At 41.2% G+C, this 15,086-nt stretch overlaps 3 protein-coding genes and 1 long non-coding RNA gene across 4 annotated transcripts; 2 read left to right on the forward strand and 2 right to left on the reverse strand.

Annotated features, from left to right (window-relative positions):
• Nucleotides 1-419: 419 nt before the first annotated feature.
• LOC149061387 (uncharacterized) lies at nucleotides 420-5,495 on the forward strand. Its single transcript, XM_089216109.1, has 7 exons — nucleotides 420-666; nucleotides 898-954; nucleotides 1,025-3,613; nucleotides 3,676-3,998; nucleotides 4,060-4,192; nucleotides 4,281-4,562; nucleotides 4,627-5,495. The coding sequence occupies exons 1-7, from the start codon at nucleotides 510-512 to the stop codon at nucleotides 5,289-5,291; spliced, it is 4,206 nt and encodes a 1,401-aa protein (XP_089072235.1). The 5' UTR covers nucleotides 420-509; the 3' UTR covers nucleotides 5,292-5,495.
• A 298-nt stretch (nucleotides 5,496-5,793) lies between these two features.
• LOC149061388 (uncharacterized) lies at nucleotides 5,794-6,334 on the reverse strand. Its single transcript, XR_016189444.1, has 2 exons — nucleotides 6,268-6,334; nucleotides 5,794-6,168 (listed from the first exon to the last, which is right to left on the reverse strand). It is a non-coding gene; the product is annotated as an uncharacterized LOC149061388 (long non-coding RNA).
• A 5,944-nt stretch (nucleotides 6,335-12,278) lies between these two features.
• Nucleotides 12,279-13,535, forward strand: LOC149061389 (uncharacterized). Its single transcript, XM_089214969.1, has one exon. The coding sequence runs from the start codon at nucleotides 12,279-12,281 to the stop codon at nucleotides 13,533-13,535; it is 1,257 nt and encodes a 418-aa protein (XP_089071095.1).
• Nucleotides 13,536-13,868: 333 nt separating this feature from the next.
• On the reverse strand, nucleotides 13,869-14,684 carry LOC149061390 (uncharacterized). Its single transcript, XM_089216112.1, has 2 exons — nucleotides 14,133-14,684; nucleotides 13,869-14,027 (listed from the first exon to the last, which is right to left on the reverse strand). Exons 1-2 carry the CDS (start codon nucleotides 14,667-14,669, stop codon nucleotides 13,980-13,982), a joined length of 585 nt encoding a protein of 194 aa, XP_089072238.1. The 5' UTR covers nucleotides 14,670-14,684; the 3' UTR covers nucleotides 13,869-13,979.
• Between the last annotated feature and the right edge of the window lie 402 nt (nucleotides 14,685-15,086).

The raw sequence follows: 15,086 nt of genomic DNA on the forward strand, positions 1-15,086 counted from the left end.
AGACACTTGCGGGCGGTGTAACGGTCTCACAGTAACTGCAGACGACGACTGTATACTATACGGTATTCGTTCGCGCGTGAAATAATAGTCGCAAAAGTAATATAAAATATTTGAAAAGTAAATACAACGGTGAGTAGTTATTCCCCAGTTGGCCCAGTTATCAGATACCCTGCCGCCGTGCCGCCGCGCCGTTGTTGTTGACCGCGCAAATGCGCGGTATGATACCGCCGCCACTAACACTGCTAACACATGTTGCACGATGCGCATATTTCGTGTGTAAATTATATATACATATATATATATATATACCATATAATATACCCCGATGCTGAGCGCTGGTTAATCTTAGCGGGCGATTTGTTCTTAAATCGAGATGACAGCGGCTCCGTTCAGATCTCAGATCAGACGGCCTACAGAGTTTAAACACGTTTCACGTCCTTGCTTATATTCGTCTCCGCGTCTACATTTTATAATTATTTTAAAACGTTGTTTGTATTACATTCTCGAAAATGTTTAACTGTGCGATATGTGATAAAGTTTACGTTCATAAGCGCGATCTGAACAGGCACGCTAAAACCCACGATGGATCGACGAATTCGTGCGGGATATGTCTCAAGACGTTCACCCAGCGGAACAATCTCAGTATTCACGTGCAAAACCGCCATAGTAAGTACATTGATTATTACGACGTTGAGCCGAAAAAACTTCATTGTTATTCATATAGTTGGGCGAACTAACATTGTTGAATTATTACCATATCTTGAATATGTATTATTGATTTTTAAACCAGTTTTTTGTATAACGAAAAATTAGAATTCTACACATAATATGACGTTTTTTCGGATCAACAACGTTTTGCTTAACTCGGGATTAATAATTAAATTATTTTTAAAATAGTGATAGCTAAAAACACTCCCGAATTCCACAACGCTGTACGAGTAGGTGGTGCAATGGGTAAATAATTTTTTTATCTTATTAATAATAATAATAACGGCACTATCTTAATATTAATAATATATGTTAGGTCGCACATCGGTCATAAACTGGGCACCCCCCGCTACTACCCCGCACGCTCAACCAGATGTCCCGACTCCGGCGGTCATCTCGGCTCGGCACACGGACACACCTACCCCTCCTCAGGCCTCATCATCCACCCGCATACCGGACATCTCTACCGAACCCCCCGCACAGGCTATCGCTACCCGACCCGATGCAAGATCTCCCGTTACCGCCTCGCATGCAAGACCGGACTCGCCACTGTCGATCGAAGAAGGCCTGCCTTACACCGAAAATACTAGGAAAAATATTAAACGCAAAAAGGTGCGCATGCACAAGGTCAATACGCCTGGCTTTATGGAGATCGAGTCTTCGCTTAATCGCGTGGTAGTGTGGTATTTTAGGAAGAATGTAAATAACGTAGCTAACTATCGCGCTTTCCTCAACTCGATAGAGTCGGAATTAATCGGTAAATTACGCGAATGCGTGCGTATTCATCCGATAAAATATAATATTAAATTAGAGGCTACCTACATCGTGCCCAACGTGGACAATACCGCACAGAATCGAGCGTTTAAGACGTCGGCGAAGGAATTATTTGCACACAGCAATATCGAGAGTTCGGTCGATCGAAATTTTACGAGGCTCCTGGCCGAAGAGGACGCATACCAGGGGAAAGGTAGCGGGTTCGCCTTGTCGCACATCGACGGATTGCTCTTGGGTGTGTACGAGTACACGCCTATGGGGGGATCGTCGTACATACCATTACCGGAAAGCATACTTAGTCGGAAAGCCGTCGTTAATCCTAAGAATGTCGACCAACAATGCTTTAAATGGGCGATTTTGGCGAAACACGTAGCACAAGATAACCGCACGCGAGTAGGAGCGAATTATTCGAGCGAAGAGCACCGCTATGACTTTTCCACAATATCAGTCCCCACCCCCGTGTCAGAAATAAAATTATTTGAGCGAGCTAATCCCGGTACGTCAGTAAATGTATATGGCGTAATGAATTGCAAAAAAAATAAAAATAAAAAATCTTCGACCCAGTCGGTCGCGTATCCTCTGCGGGTGACCGATAACGAGCTGGCGAATCATTTCGACTTGCTGTTGATTACCGGGAAGAATGTTAAAAATCATTACGCCTACATTTCAAATTTTTCGCGGTTAGCCAGCCCTCAAAAAAACAATCGTGAGCATCATTTATTTGTATGCAAAAAATGTTTCACCAGCTTCGACGATCGTCCTTTAAAATATAAATTACATGGCGAGAGAGCTTTGTCAAAACATCGTTTAATATGCGGAGCACACAAACCGGTATTGCCTTTAATGCCCAAAGAGGGGGATACGCTCGAGTTCAAGTCGTGGTGTAAAACGGAACGTCTACCGTTCGTAGTGTACGCCGACTTCGAAGCCCTACTCCTGAAAACGTCTCAGCGACAAGGTGCTAATACAACGGCGATGCACACGCACCATCCTATGAGCTACGGGTACTTAGTAGTCGCAGCGGAAGGAGTGCCAATAGAGTTGTTTGAGCAGTTCGGAATTCCTAGGACTCCCGTCGTTTTTCGCGGTTCGGTGACCGAAGATGATGTGGCCGACCGATTTGTCCAGTCCGTCGTTGACGTGGCCGAGAGAATAAACGATTTGTATAAGACTATCAACGTGCCGATCATCATGAATACCGAGGATTGTCGTCTACACGCGGCCAAGAAGTTGTGCGACTTGTGCGTGGAAATTTTCACCGAACAAAATTGTAAAACTGCGCATCACGACCACTTATCGGGTCTTTTTTTGAAAACATTGTGTAACGCGTGTAATCTTAAATTGAAAACACCGAAATTTGTTCCGTGCTTTTTACACAATCTTTCGAATTATGATTCACATTTTATCGTCTCACATTTGGCTTATAATAATAGAGCGATTTCGGTGATAGCTAATAGTGAAGAAAAGTTCATATCGTTCTCAAAATACATAAATAATACGTTTTCCGTAAGATTTATCGATACTTGTCGATTCATGACTTCGAGTTTAGCACACCTAGCCCAGAACCTAACGACCGCAAACTATGACAAGTTTCGTGAAGTTGCAAAAGTTTTCACCCCGGCGGAGATGACGTTGACCACACGGAAAGGAGTGTTCCCGTACGAATATGTCGATTCGTGGGACAAATTGGACGAGACGGCCCTACCGCCAAAGTTCGACTTCTATAGCGCGTTGACTGAGGCTCACGTCAGTGACGAGGATTATGAACACGCTACTCGGGTGTGGGATCATTTCGACTGCAGGACCCTCGGCGATTACAGTGACCTATACCTGAGAATCGATGTTCTGATCAGCGCTGATGTGTTTGAGAATTTCCGCGAGCTCTGCATGACGACGTTTCACCTGGATCCGGCACAATATTACACCTCTCCCGGGTTTAGCTTTGACTGCATGTTAAAGTTCACTTCGGTGAAACTTGAACTTTTAAATGACTTTGAGAAAGTTTTGTTTCTTGAGAGCGGAATGCGTGGCGGCTTGGTCCAGGCGAGTAAACGCTATGCCAAAGCTAACAATTTCAAGACGCCCGGATACCGAAACGATGAACCCGACACTTGGCTCGTATACCTGGATGGTGATTATATATATATATTCGATATATTGTATGAATATTAATTGTTGTTTTTATGTATATAGCTAATAATTTATATGGTCTCGCAATGGGAAAATACATGCCGATTAGCGATTTCGCATGGTACCCAGGGAATCCGGAAGTCGCGCTGGCTCAGCTGGAGTGGATGGGCGAGACGGACGATTTTGGCAGAATCTACGAAGTAGACATCTCGTATCCACAACACCTGCACGATGCCCACAACGATATGCCGTTCTTACCCCACGCCAGCATACCACACGGATCAACCGTTCGAAAGTTGATGGTGACATTTCAGCGAAAAGAACGCTACGTCGTTCATTATATGAATTTAAAACAGGCCATGGCCCATGGCGTAGTAGTCGAAAAGGTTATTATTATTATAGCTATTATTATTATTATTATTATTTAAACTTAACCATGCATTTCAGGTACACCGAGTGTTGGAATTCCGACAATCTCCGTGGTTAGCTCCGTACATCGCGCTCAACACTGAGATGAGGAAACGTGCAACCAATAAGTTTGAAGAACAATTCTTCAAAGATTTAAACAACTCCGTGTTTGGTACGTTAGATTATTTTCACTTCAACTTAAAACTTTCACTTCAACTTTAAACTTTAAGCATAATATCATTTTATTCCTGTATATCCAGGAAAAACGATGGAAAACATGAGACGTCGTGTAAAGCTTGATCTTGTAACGCGACCTGACAGACTACGAAAGCTCATCAACCGCCCGACGTTTAAACATTGTACAATTTATAACGACAATTTCGCCGCGGTCACTCTAGATAGCAAAGTAATCGATTTCTGTAAGCCCATTTTCATCGGGTTTACAGTACTCGAACTTAGCAAAGTTCTGATGTACAATTTTCATTATGACGTGATGAAACGATACTACGGTGAAAATATAAAATTGTTATATACCGACACAGGTGCGCATTGTATACTTAACACTTTAAATAAAAAAATATATTATAATAATAATTATTATTATAGATTCGCTTTTCTACCAAGTATCGACTAAAGATTTTTACGACGACTTGATTAACAATCCAAACCTCATGCTGCGCACGGACACGTCTAATTTGCCGACCGATCACAAGGGTTACGCGGGCTCGCGGAAAAGGATTCCGGGATTATTCAAGGACGAGGCCGCAGGCAGAACTATCTACGAATTCGTAGCGCTGCGCGCAAAGTCATATGCCTACGACGTGGAACGCGAAGTCACCATTCGTGCGAAAGGCGTTATGAGACACGTGATCAGAAATCACCTCACGCTAGTCGATCATAAGCGCTGTTTATTCGCCGATGTGGACGACGACATAGAATCCGATGAACGAGACGACGAGTTTGACGTGAGCATGGGGAAAATGATTGCGACCGACTGCGCGAGGTTGGCCGTTGCGCGGATACATCAAAACGCCTCAACGACCGCGACTGCGCATTCCCCAACACCATCACCCGTACATCCGTCGCACGCTTATAGTTATATGTCTTTTACGCCGTATAGAGAAAATGTCTCTATACGATCGTTTAAGCATGAAATTCGAACTATTAAAACTATGAAACTGGTATTGAACAGATCGGACGATAAACGCCATATTCTAGCCGATAGAATAAATACACTCGCGCACGGACACTATCGCGTAAATAATTATTGAATTTGTCCTATTAATTATTATTATTATTATTATTATTGTATAGCTGTTAATATAATATAATACCATTTTAAAATTATCATAATTATTTTTATTATTATTATTTTGGTACTACGCGTTGTAAGAAGCACTTAGCCTTATCACGAGGCGTGTATTCCTGTGTATTACTCGGTATTATTATTATTATTTTTTTTTTTTAAATACCTATTAAAACCAATTTTTTCGTAGAATACCAATTATAATGATTATAACACCTAAAAAAATATATATTATTTAATACTACTTATAATTTATATTTATATACAATCGCATATCACATAAATATGATTCACCTCATTAAATGCGTATAATATGTATTATATATATATATTTAATTTAAAACCTCTTATTTCGACGAAACTATTTATATTATAAAACTTGTTAAATATATATAATATATCATTAGTTTGTATCGATTAAAAACTTATTAACACTATAGGATCGGAATAAAATATAAATAAGAACGTATATGTAAATTTTTTTATTTAAAATTATATTAATAAAAACATTTTATGCAGAAGCTCCATAGTCAATTTCACTCAAAATCTATAATGAAACTCCTGTTGTGTAAACCTTTAAATATCAGGGATACAGCTGGGATGTCTCCTGTGTTATATTTTTCGATGTTTTCAACCGAGACGGTAACTGTCTTTGGCAAGAAGACGTTTATCGTCCCCCCGCTCGCCCCGTCAAACAGTACACACGCCACAGTCCTGCCGAATTTCGTCTCGACCGTCTTCATTGATCGCACAGGGTATGCATCATCCTTCCGCAATTCGCCGACGGAGAGATTCACGTTATTCACCTGGCTTTTTAGAGCGCTTAAGAATGCCATAATAAACTGGGAACAGAAAAAATAAATGTTAGATAAAAAATAAATTGTTTAAGCGCAAGCGCAACGTGAGGATAGATATATTTAATAAAAATTAAATTAACTCACTTTATTTTTAAATAACCGTCAATTTACAGACGAAGCGTTGATGATGATGACGGACGATGTGATATGTCGCTGGTGGTGGCGGTGGTGGTGGCGGTGACGGTGGGCGTACGACGGGTATATGAATTCGGGGCTAGATAAAAACAAAAATATTTTTTATTAATATCAAATAAAAATTTAGTGTGGCAAGATCGCATATAAATATTAAATAAATAAAATAAACTCACTTTAATATAATATAATATATATATTATATAGTAGATCCCTGCAGAGATGGTTTGATAGGACTGTATGTTGGCGGTGACGATGAATTCGGGTGAGAACAAATTTAGATCTACAATTATAAAATAACATCTATTAATTTCGTACATAAAAGTTCTACATTCAGAATTGAAAGATTCTTTAAAATCTAAAAACGCTATAGTCGTGTAATACGAGTGCATATATAATAATGATTATTAAATAAATAAAAAAAACTCACTTTATAAGTTTAGCGATGTGTCAAGATTTCAATGTTCGAATGTCGGTAGAGATGAACTTGGGTGGACTGCTTCGGATAGGAGAGAAAATACGACTGATTTAATATTCACTGGCCAACGGTCAGGCGTCTAAAATTATTATCAACAGACGCCCCCACCATAATCTATCAGCGTGTACAATATCGTGCGGGTACAGGGATTGATAAGCGCATATACGTGCATTACAGTCGATAAGGGTCGTTCGCTTAGCGGATCCTGCGCGTCGTATAGCTAGCGGAATGCCTGGTCCGAACCACATGTGACTGCAGTCGGGTTGACCATTACAACCAGATGATGATACTTCACACCCTCCGACTATAAGGTCATCCAGATGCGGCTAACGAATACGATTATTTGTGTGAAAAACTCGATATTCGTAGACATTATATTATGTATATGTATCTACTTGGAGACTATATAGTATATACAGAAACGAAATTATATTATTCTACAAATTATTTTTAAAATTCGTTTTATGGAATGCGAGGTCATTTGTGTGACGTCGACCAACCATCAACCCCAGATGTGGAGTGTATATACATGTTATACACACACACACACAGATATATGCGTAATAAAACTCTTTACACGATTATATAATATAATATACATTTATTTCATAAATATTATATATACAGAAATTAAATAATATAACACATTATTTTTACATATTATTTTTAAACCATTTAAGCAATGCGAAAACTCGATTATATGTACATTGTGCACTATCTAAATTCATATGGTAAAGACAGCACGGCTGTATATTTTTGCACAGCCCCGCGTGTAGCTGGTCGAGTCGCGGGCAGTCCAAATCCGCGCCCATCTCGACGATTTCGACATTGGGAATGAAGTCTTGAATGATCTGTCGCTTTTCTTCGCCTTTCACGTAAATGCATTCGAAATGTAACGATTTTAAAATCTTTTCTACTTCAGAATACTCCACGTCCCCGCAATCCAAAGACAGTCGATGGTAGTTGCGAAATAACCCTGTGAAACCCGGTGAAAACACCCTTGTACACGCTGATGCGTACTTTGTCTCCGGCGCTAAATTTTATTTTACCGGTTTTTTCTACAGCGTATTTTAGTTCAACACGTGTCGGGTCGGCGTCAGCCTGCACCGGCGTCATACCGATAGTCCTATGCGTAGAATTATTATAGTCATCGATTAACGAGGGTAGAATCGTGATCCAGTCGCGTGAACCCCTGCTAGTGAATTCTTTAAACATCCGCTGTTTTAGCGTGCGATTAAATCTTTCCACGATAGACGCCTTGACCGCGCTAAACGTGCTATACATTTTAATATTGTGTTTTTTCACTAACGCTTCGAAATGTTTATTATAGAATTCACGTCCCTGATCGACGTGTAATAGGTTAGGACTATTCTGTGCAAAAATTTTACTTGCAGCTGCAGCGACTTCTACGCCTTTTTTCGACTTGAGTGGCAGGGCCCACGAGTATTTAGTGAAACAATCGATAATACAGAGTATATATTTATACGATCTGTTCACGCCGGAATATTGTTGCATGTCAACGAGGTCCGCTTGAAATAAATCGTTTTTTCCGTAAACAATGACGCGGCGTCGAGGGTACCTCCTTCTGGCCGCCGCGTGAAGTTCGCTGGCTATCGCGCGCTTAGACATTTGGTATTTTTTTCAATATTTTAGCTTCGACCAATTCCTCGCAAATCGCTATTATCTCGTTACGAACGCCCGTATTGCCCGCCGCGAGTGACGAATACAATAAACGCAATCTGTCGACCAACTCGTTAGGATCGTTCCAATAAGTGATATTGTGTTTTTGTAATCGCATGCTAATACCCGCGCCAGTTCTGATATTACTTTTTCTAGAAAACAATTTTGAAATTATTCCAGATTTCTGTCCTTTAGATTTGCGAATACGTTCGCCGTTCGACGTCCTGTGCACCGACGTCTGAATTAAGATCGATTTATATGTATTTAAATCTGTTTGTGTGTATTTTGTCGGCTCTGGGGATTTTAGAAATAATAAATCGATAAGTCCCGTCGTTACCGGATATGTACGCGTATCGCCTTCAATGTGTATTACATTGTCGATAAATTGTAATTCTTTATCGCCCAATCTGAATACACCGCTAGATAATTTTACGGGCCCGTATATTTTGTCCAACACCGGTTTAGTCCAAGGTCCGAAACGTGCGTTCAAATCGTTATACGTTGTAGGCGGTGACTGGAGCGGTGCAGGGAAACGATCCACAAAAGAATCCGAATCTGGCGTCAATAGCGATGGCGTCGGTGAGGGCGTTACCACCGGAAACGGCTTCTTCTTGATATTCGACCTTATTTCGCTAAGAGGTTCGATAATCGAGCTAAATGTGTTATTTATTAATGCCTCCGTTTCAAACCGCCCCGTTTTTAACGCGTTATATTTTTGTTTTATATTCGCCCTCGCTTGAATTATATCAGTCAAAATAGCAGGCGTTGATACTGTCGTCGAGTTGTTCACCTTATCCATGATCCCGAGTTAATGTAGTAAATTTCGGCGTAGCGCCTTATTATATAACTACGTATGTATCAAACCCGTGTCTATATCGCCCGTTATCACGTTCGTTTTCACTACTGATAACGACGAATTCAAATCTACCTCCACGCCAGCACGTCATGCAAAAATCTTTAAACTCCGAGTATTTGATATCGCCCGAACAGTGTTCGTCGTAAACGTGACGTAAATTCATCTCGTCCTGTTTGAACAGCACTATGAAATTAGCGTTGTCACGTATCAGCTGCTTCGGTACGCGCGAGTAAGACTGAGCTAAATAACACACGTCTACCAGGTTGTGTCTAGATCTCGCAAAGTACGATCGGATGATACCGTGATTTTCCGTTATGACATCGTCGAACAGAAAAACCGAGTTAGGTAGAGCTTTTTCAGGCTGGATCACCGTTTCGTTATCGCTGAATTTAAATAGTTTAACGCCCGGAACGCCGCTCAAAATCTTATCGAGCAATACATATTTAGCTTGATCCAGCGTTTTAGAATAAATATATACGTTTTCAAATTTAATTCCGTTCGCGTGTACTAACAAAGTGAAAATAAGGTTCGTTTTCCCGCTACCCGACGGGCCGACGATCAGCGCTCTCACCGCGTTGGGGAATAGGGGCCCATGGCGAAGCGGGCGCGTTGTATCGCATGACGATAGTGAATCGATATTGTCGTCTTTGAGCTTCATTTCTTGGTTGAGAAATCTCATTGTATAAATACGCGTGACGTTCGAGCAGCGTGCTCATATAATGTTACCGCGTTCGAAGGTCAAGACCAATAGTGGTACAGGTCTGCTGAACACCGTAATAAATAGTCTACCGATTGAATTACATTTGCCCGGTTATCAGTACTGCGGGCCGGGAACTAATTTAAAAAAAAGACTCGCTCTCGGGCAGCCAGGAATAAACGGCTTGGATTCGGCGTGTAGGGAGCACGATATAGCCTACGATAAAAGTGATTCTTTATCCGACCGCGGTGTGGCCGACAGTATATTGGAAAAACGTGCTTGGAGCAGAGTGGGGGCGAAAGACGCCGATTATAAAGAAAAAGCCGCAGCGTGGCTCGTGACTACGGGTATGAAGGCGAAACGCAAGATCGGCGCCGGATGCGGATTTTCCAATATTGTCGGTGTGTGTAAAAAAGCGTTGAAAAAATCGCTGAAATCGTGTCCCAGAACATCGAACATGAGTAGTTTAATTAAATCGACTGTTCGCGTCGCGCGCAAACACGTGAAGGCGACGGCGGGCGGGCGTTCGAAAAATAATAAACTGCCTCGCATCATCAGAGTTCCTAAGACGGGTGGCTCTCTAACATTAATACCTATATTGGCGGGGCTTTCCGCGCTCGGCACGCTGGCCGGCGGAGTAGCTAATATCGTGAGAACGATACGCGGTATTAGATCGAACAACGGGTCGCAAGTACATTTGGGCAAAGGCATGTATCTGAGTCCGTATAAAAACGGCGGCTCGTATACTATCGTGCGGAAATCGCGCACCACTGTTGGCGGAGGGTCTGCTGCTGCAAAGAGGAAAAAAATGACGGTGAAAAAGAAAAAATCTACTGCGAATAAAAAAAATAATAAAAAATCTAGAAAAATTAAACCCGTTAAAAAATCGTCTAGAACAAAAAACTAACTCTACCCAATCGCGCCCTTTACGATTTCGAAATAATCAAATACGCCAAACTCGCGAAAATACTTCATTTCAGAGGCGTATATTGTATAGACAGGTTGCCCGCCGCACCCAGACGCGAAGAAGCTGCGGTCGTTAATTTAGACTTGGAAAAAAATAGGGGCACGCATTGGGTGTGTTATAAAAAAATTGGAAAATCGGTTCTGTATTACGATAGCTACGGAAACCTCCGCCCGCCATTAGAGTTGGAAAAATATTTTAAAGGTTGCGACATCGAATATAATTACGAACGTCATCAAACATACGATACTTTTAACTGCGGTCATTTATGTTTGAAGTTTTTAACCTCGAAACAACGATAATAATAATATTGATATTAAATCAATACTATAATAATATATATTTATATATCGTCGACTATACGACGCGGCAACATGTCGTCACAAACATTTTCGTTGAGCGGGGCCAGTTCTGAATTGGAATGTCATTTTTTTCCGCCCATCGAAGTGGGTAATAAATCGGAAATCGGACTTTTGAGTATGCAAACATATAATTCCATACCCAATGTACAGACCGGTTGTGATAATCTGCATATTATTCACGGCGGACAGGAGGAGCCCGTTAGGATTAAAATACCGACCGGTTGTTATGAAATAATTGCTTTGGAAACTAAAATGCGTGAACTTTTGAAGAACGTCGGCGTACGTTTTTTTAGTTTATCAACCGATAACAGTACGTTGAAATGCACAGTGCATTGTAGTAGCGAAATCGACTTAAACGTCGAGGATAGCATCGCTCCGTTATTGGGCTTCGATAAGCGAACTTTAGCGCGCGATCGCAGACACGAATCCGATCGTGTAGTGAAAATTATGAATGTAAACACGATAAAAGTCGAATGTAACCTAGCGTTAGGTTCATTCGACAACGGTCGACAATCGCACACCATACACGAATTTTATCCAGTCGTCCCACCGGGTTATAAAATAGTCGAAATACCTAAGTATTGCGTGCTGTATAAACTGAAAACAAATACGATTGATTACGTGCGAGTATCGTTGACCGATCAAAACGGTAAAGCGATCGATTTTCGCGGTGAGACTGTGAACGTAAGGCTCCTTATAAAAAATGGGTTTGAAGTTCAACGCGGATAAATACGCGATCGATAATGCCGACGACCGCATTAAAGCTATAGCGGTCGTCAGACGCACACCACTGCAGTACACGGGCGTCGTTCACAGAAAAGTTAATAATATTAAAAATAAAAAATTGTCATCGGCTAATCGCAAATTCTTACGCATAATCGGCGCTAAGTAATTAATATATATTTTATATTATACGCGCATGCACTATGGACAAATCCTTCTTGGACGTGGGCGGAGCGTATGTTAACGAATCTCCTATTCGCGAAATGTTTTTACATTCTTTTTTACCATTTTCCTCGTCCGCACTAAACAATGGCGATGAAATCCGCATATCTATTCAGAATCGAGATGCGCACACGTTTCCGAGCGATAGTTTTATCTACATCGAGGGTAAAATAACGAAGCCCGATGAACTAAAGGCCGAGGTAACTATGGCACATAATGGATTGACGAATTTGTTTAACGAGATGAAATACGAAATAAATTCCACCGAAGTGCAGCGTGTCAAGAAGCCGGGCATAACTAGTGCCATGAAAGGTTATTGCTCGTATTCGCCTGCCGACGCGAATATAATGCAAAACGCTGCTTGGGATATCACTGGAAGAAATGCTAATTTCGTCAAAGACAACACGTTCAGTGGCTGTATACCGTTGAAGCACGTTTTCGGTTTTTGCGAGGACTACAAGCGGATACTGGTGAATTGCAGTCAACAGCTCATACTGAATAGATCGATGTCGGATTTGAGTTCGCTACATTTCACTAGCGTGCCGGGCGGAGACTTGGCAACCGAGTCGGTCCAGGTTTTGGTGAAAAAAGTCAAAGTTCAACTTACTCGAGTGCTGTGGAAAGTGCCGGTTGTCAAAGTCGACGATCGAGAGAGATTGAAGCTGATGAAAATCATCGATAGCAAAAAAATGATAAACTGTGCTTTTAGAAATTGGGAGCTTTGCGAGTATCCGAATTTGCCGCAAACTAACAGGCACTCTTGGATGGTTAAAACGTGTTCGCAAGTGGAAAAACCTAGGTGTTTAATAATCGCTTTTCTAACGAATACGCCCGGAAGCGTATCGGACGGTTATAGCGGCGATTACGACGCGTGTTCGCTGACAAACGTTAAAGCGTATATTAATTCGGTCGAATATCCGTACGAGGATTTCAACGAAAGTTTCGACAAAAACCTGTTTACGATGTTCTATCAAAATTATGCCGATTTCCAAAAACATTATTACGAGCAGTTTACGGCTCAACCGTGCCTGACGAGAGAAAAATATAAGGAGTTGGGTCCGTTTATCTGTATAGACTGTTCGCGGCAGACGGACGACGCGAAGATTTCCAACGTGGACCTCAGAGTGGAAATAGAAGCGGCGAATAATTTCCCCGCCAACACGGACGCCTACTGCCTGGTTATCCACGATCGCGTGATCCAATACAACCCGTTTACCGGCGAAGTTAGAAAAATATAATATAGCATATAATATTTACTTTTTTTAAAATACTTTTTACAGTATAACTATGTTCACTTAGATTACCGTAGGATGTATTTATATATTATGTAAAAATAATACATGGCTAGACTAGATAATTATATGTATGTTTTTGTAATAAATGAAATAATAATAAATATAACGTCTTTTTTTCTGAAATATAATGTAATAAATATTATATTTGACAATATATGTACAAATCGTATTTTACAATATATGTATGTGTGGAGGAGAAAAGCATCTCGCAGACAGATGGTACATATTATATATATATATATTATATATTATAACACACCGTTATTAGACATATTATGATATTATTATACATGTGTTTCATCTTAATATATAATTATCCTCGGTCGACGGCGGCGGTGGCCAGTGGTCGGAATGTCGAGGTCAAGTAAGACGTTACCGGGAATAGTCTCAATATGTGAACATGGCGGGCCCTTCGTTCTCGTGGAATCCTAAAAGCTGTGGAAAAAAATATCAAATTATATTATAAGATATAATATTCTCTACGATATCCTAGGGATATTATAATACGAAATAATATTATATTTTAATAGTAATAATCACCTCTTCAATGTCGTTGACAGCACCACCACCACCACCAGCACCGTCATTACTCGGACCGTTATCTACGCCGTTATTTTGAATATTGCACGCCCAACACATGGCCAACTGTTTGTTCGCGTACAATTTGATCTGGTTTATGAAACTGTTCTCGCTGTTCGGAAATATATTCATCACATGGAGGTCGTGGTGAATATTCTCGGTCGCTGTGGAAATTTCTTCTACGGTCGACGATTTGTCGACATAAATATTAGTACTCAAATACGTGGCCAGCTGATCGATTTGCACCATAACAGCACATCGTTCGACGTTGGATTTTCGCGAGATCGATTCGCCGATGGCCCATTGCATGTCGTGAATTCTTAATAGGTCGCGCCCGCTAAGCATCACGCGACATCCCTGCTGTAGGTGCGATTCGACGACGAGCATGCTTTCACCGCGATAAGTACTCCGGGACAGCGTGTTATACTCGTCTTTGAGGAAAAGTCTCTCTCGGCTCATGACCGACGTGTCGGATATATTCGACAGTATGTACGGCATGAGCGCGAAAATTCGTTTTAAGAAAACACTCGTTATACATACATGACGCGACGGCGTTATAATCTGTACGCACACGTTGAAAACGTCCGAGGCGTCGAGTCCGACGTTGATGGATTTTTCGGCCAGCAAAGTCTATGACGAAGTTTGTGCAGTCGATCAAATCGTTAGGCGCCCGCATAGTCGTCGAACGTTGTATATTTTTGCCCTTGCGCTCACCGCGAGCCTCCGAGATGGTTGTTTGAATTTTTCCCTTCATTTTTTCACCGTCAGAATTAAATGCACTAGTTACACGTTAGACGGTTGCAGTGTTACTGCTTCGCGATAATTAATTAACTCAGCGGGTACGTAATACGCTCGATCGACCATTTAAACGTTATCTATTCGCGGTGTATAGCAAGAGTCATAGTTTTAGCACTA

Source organism: Diuraphis noxia, unplaced genomic scaffold, assembly GCF_037042655.1.
Source record: "Diuraphis noxia isolate RWA-SAM2 unplaced genomic scaffold, SU_Dnox_SAM2 contig0001, whole genome shotgun sequence".
In the NCBI taxonomy this organism is placed as follows: domain Eukaryota; kingdom Metazoa; phylum Arthropoda; class Insecta; order Hemiptera; family Aphididae; genus Diuraphis; species Diuraphis noxia.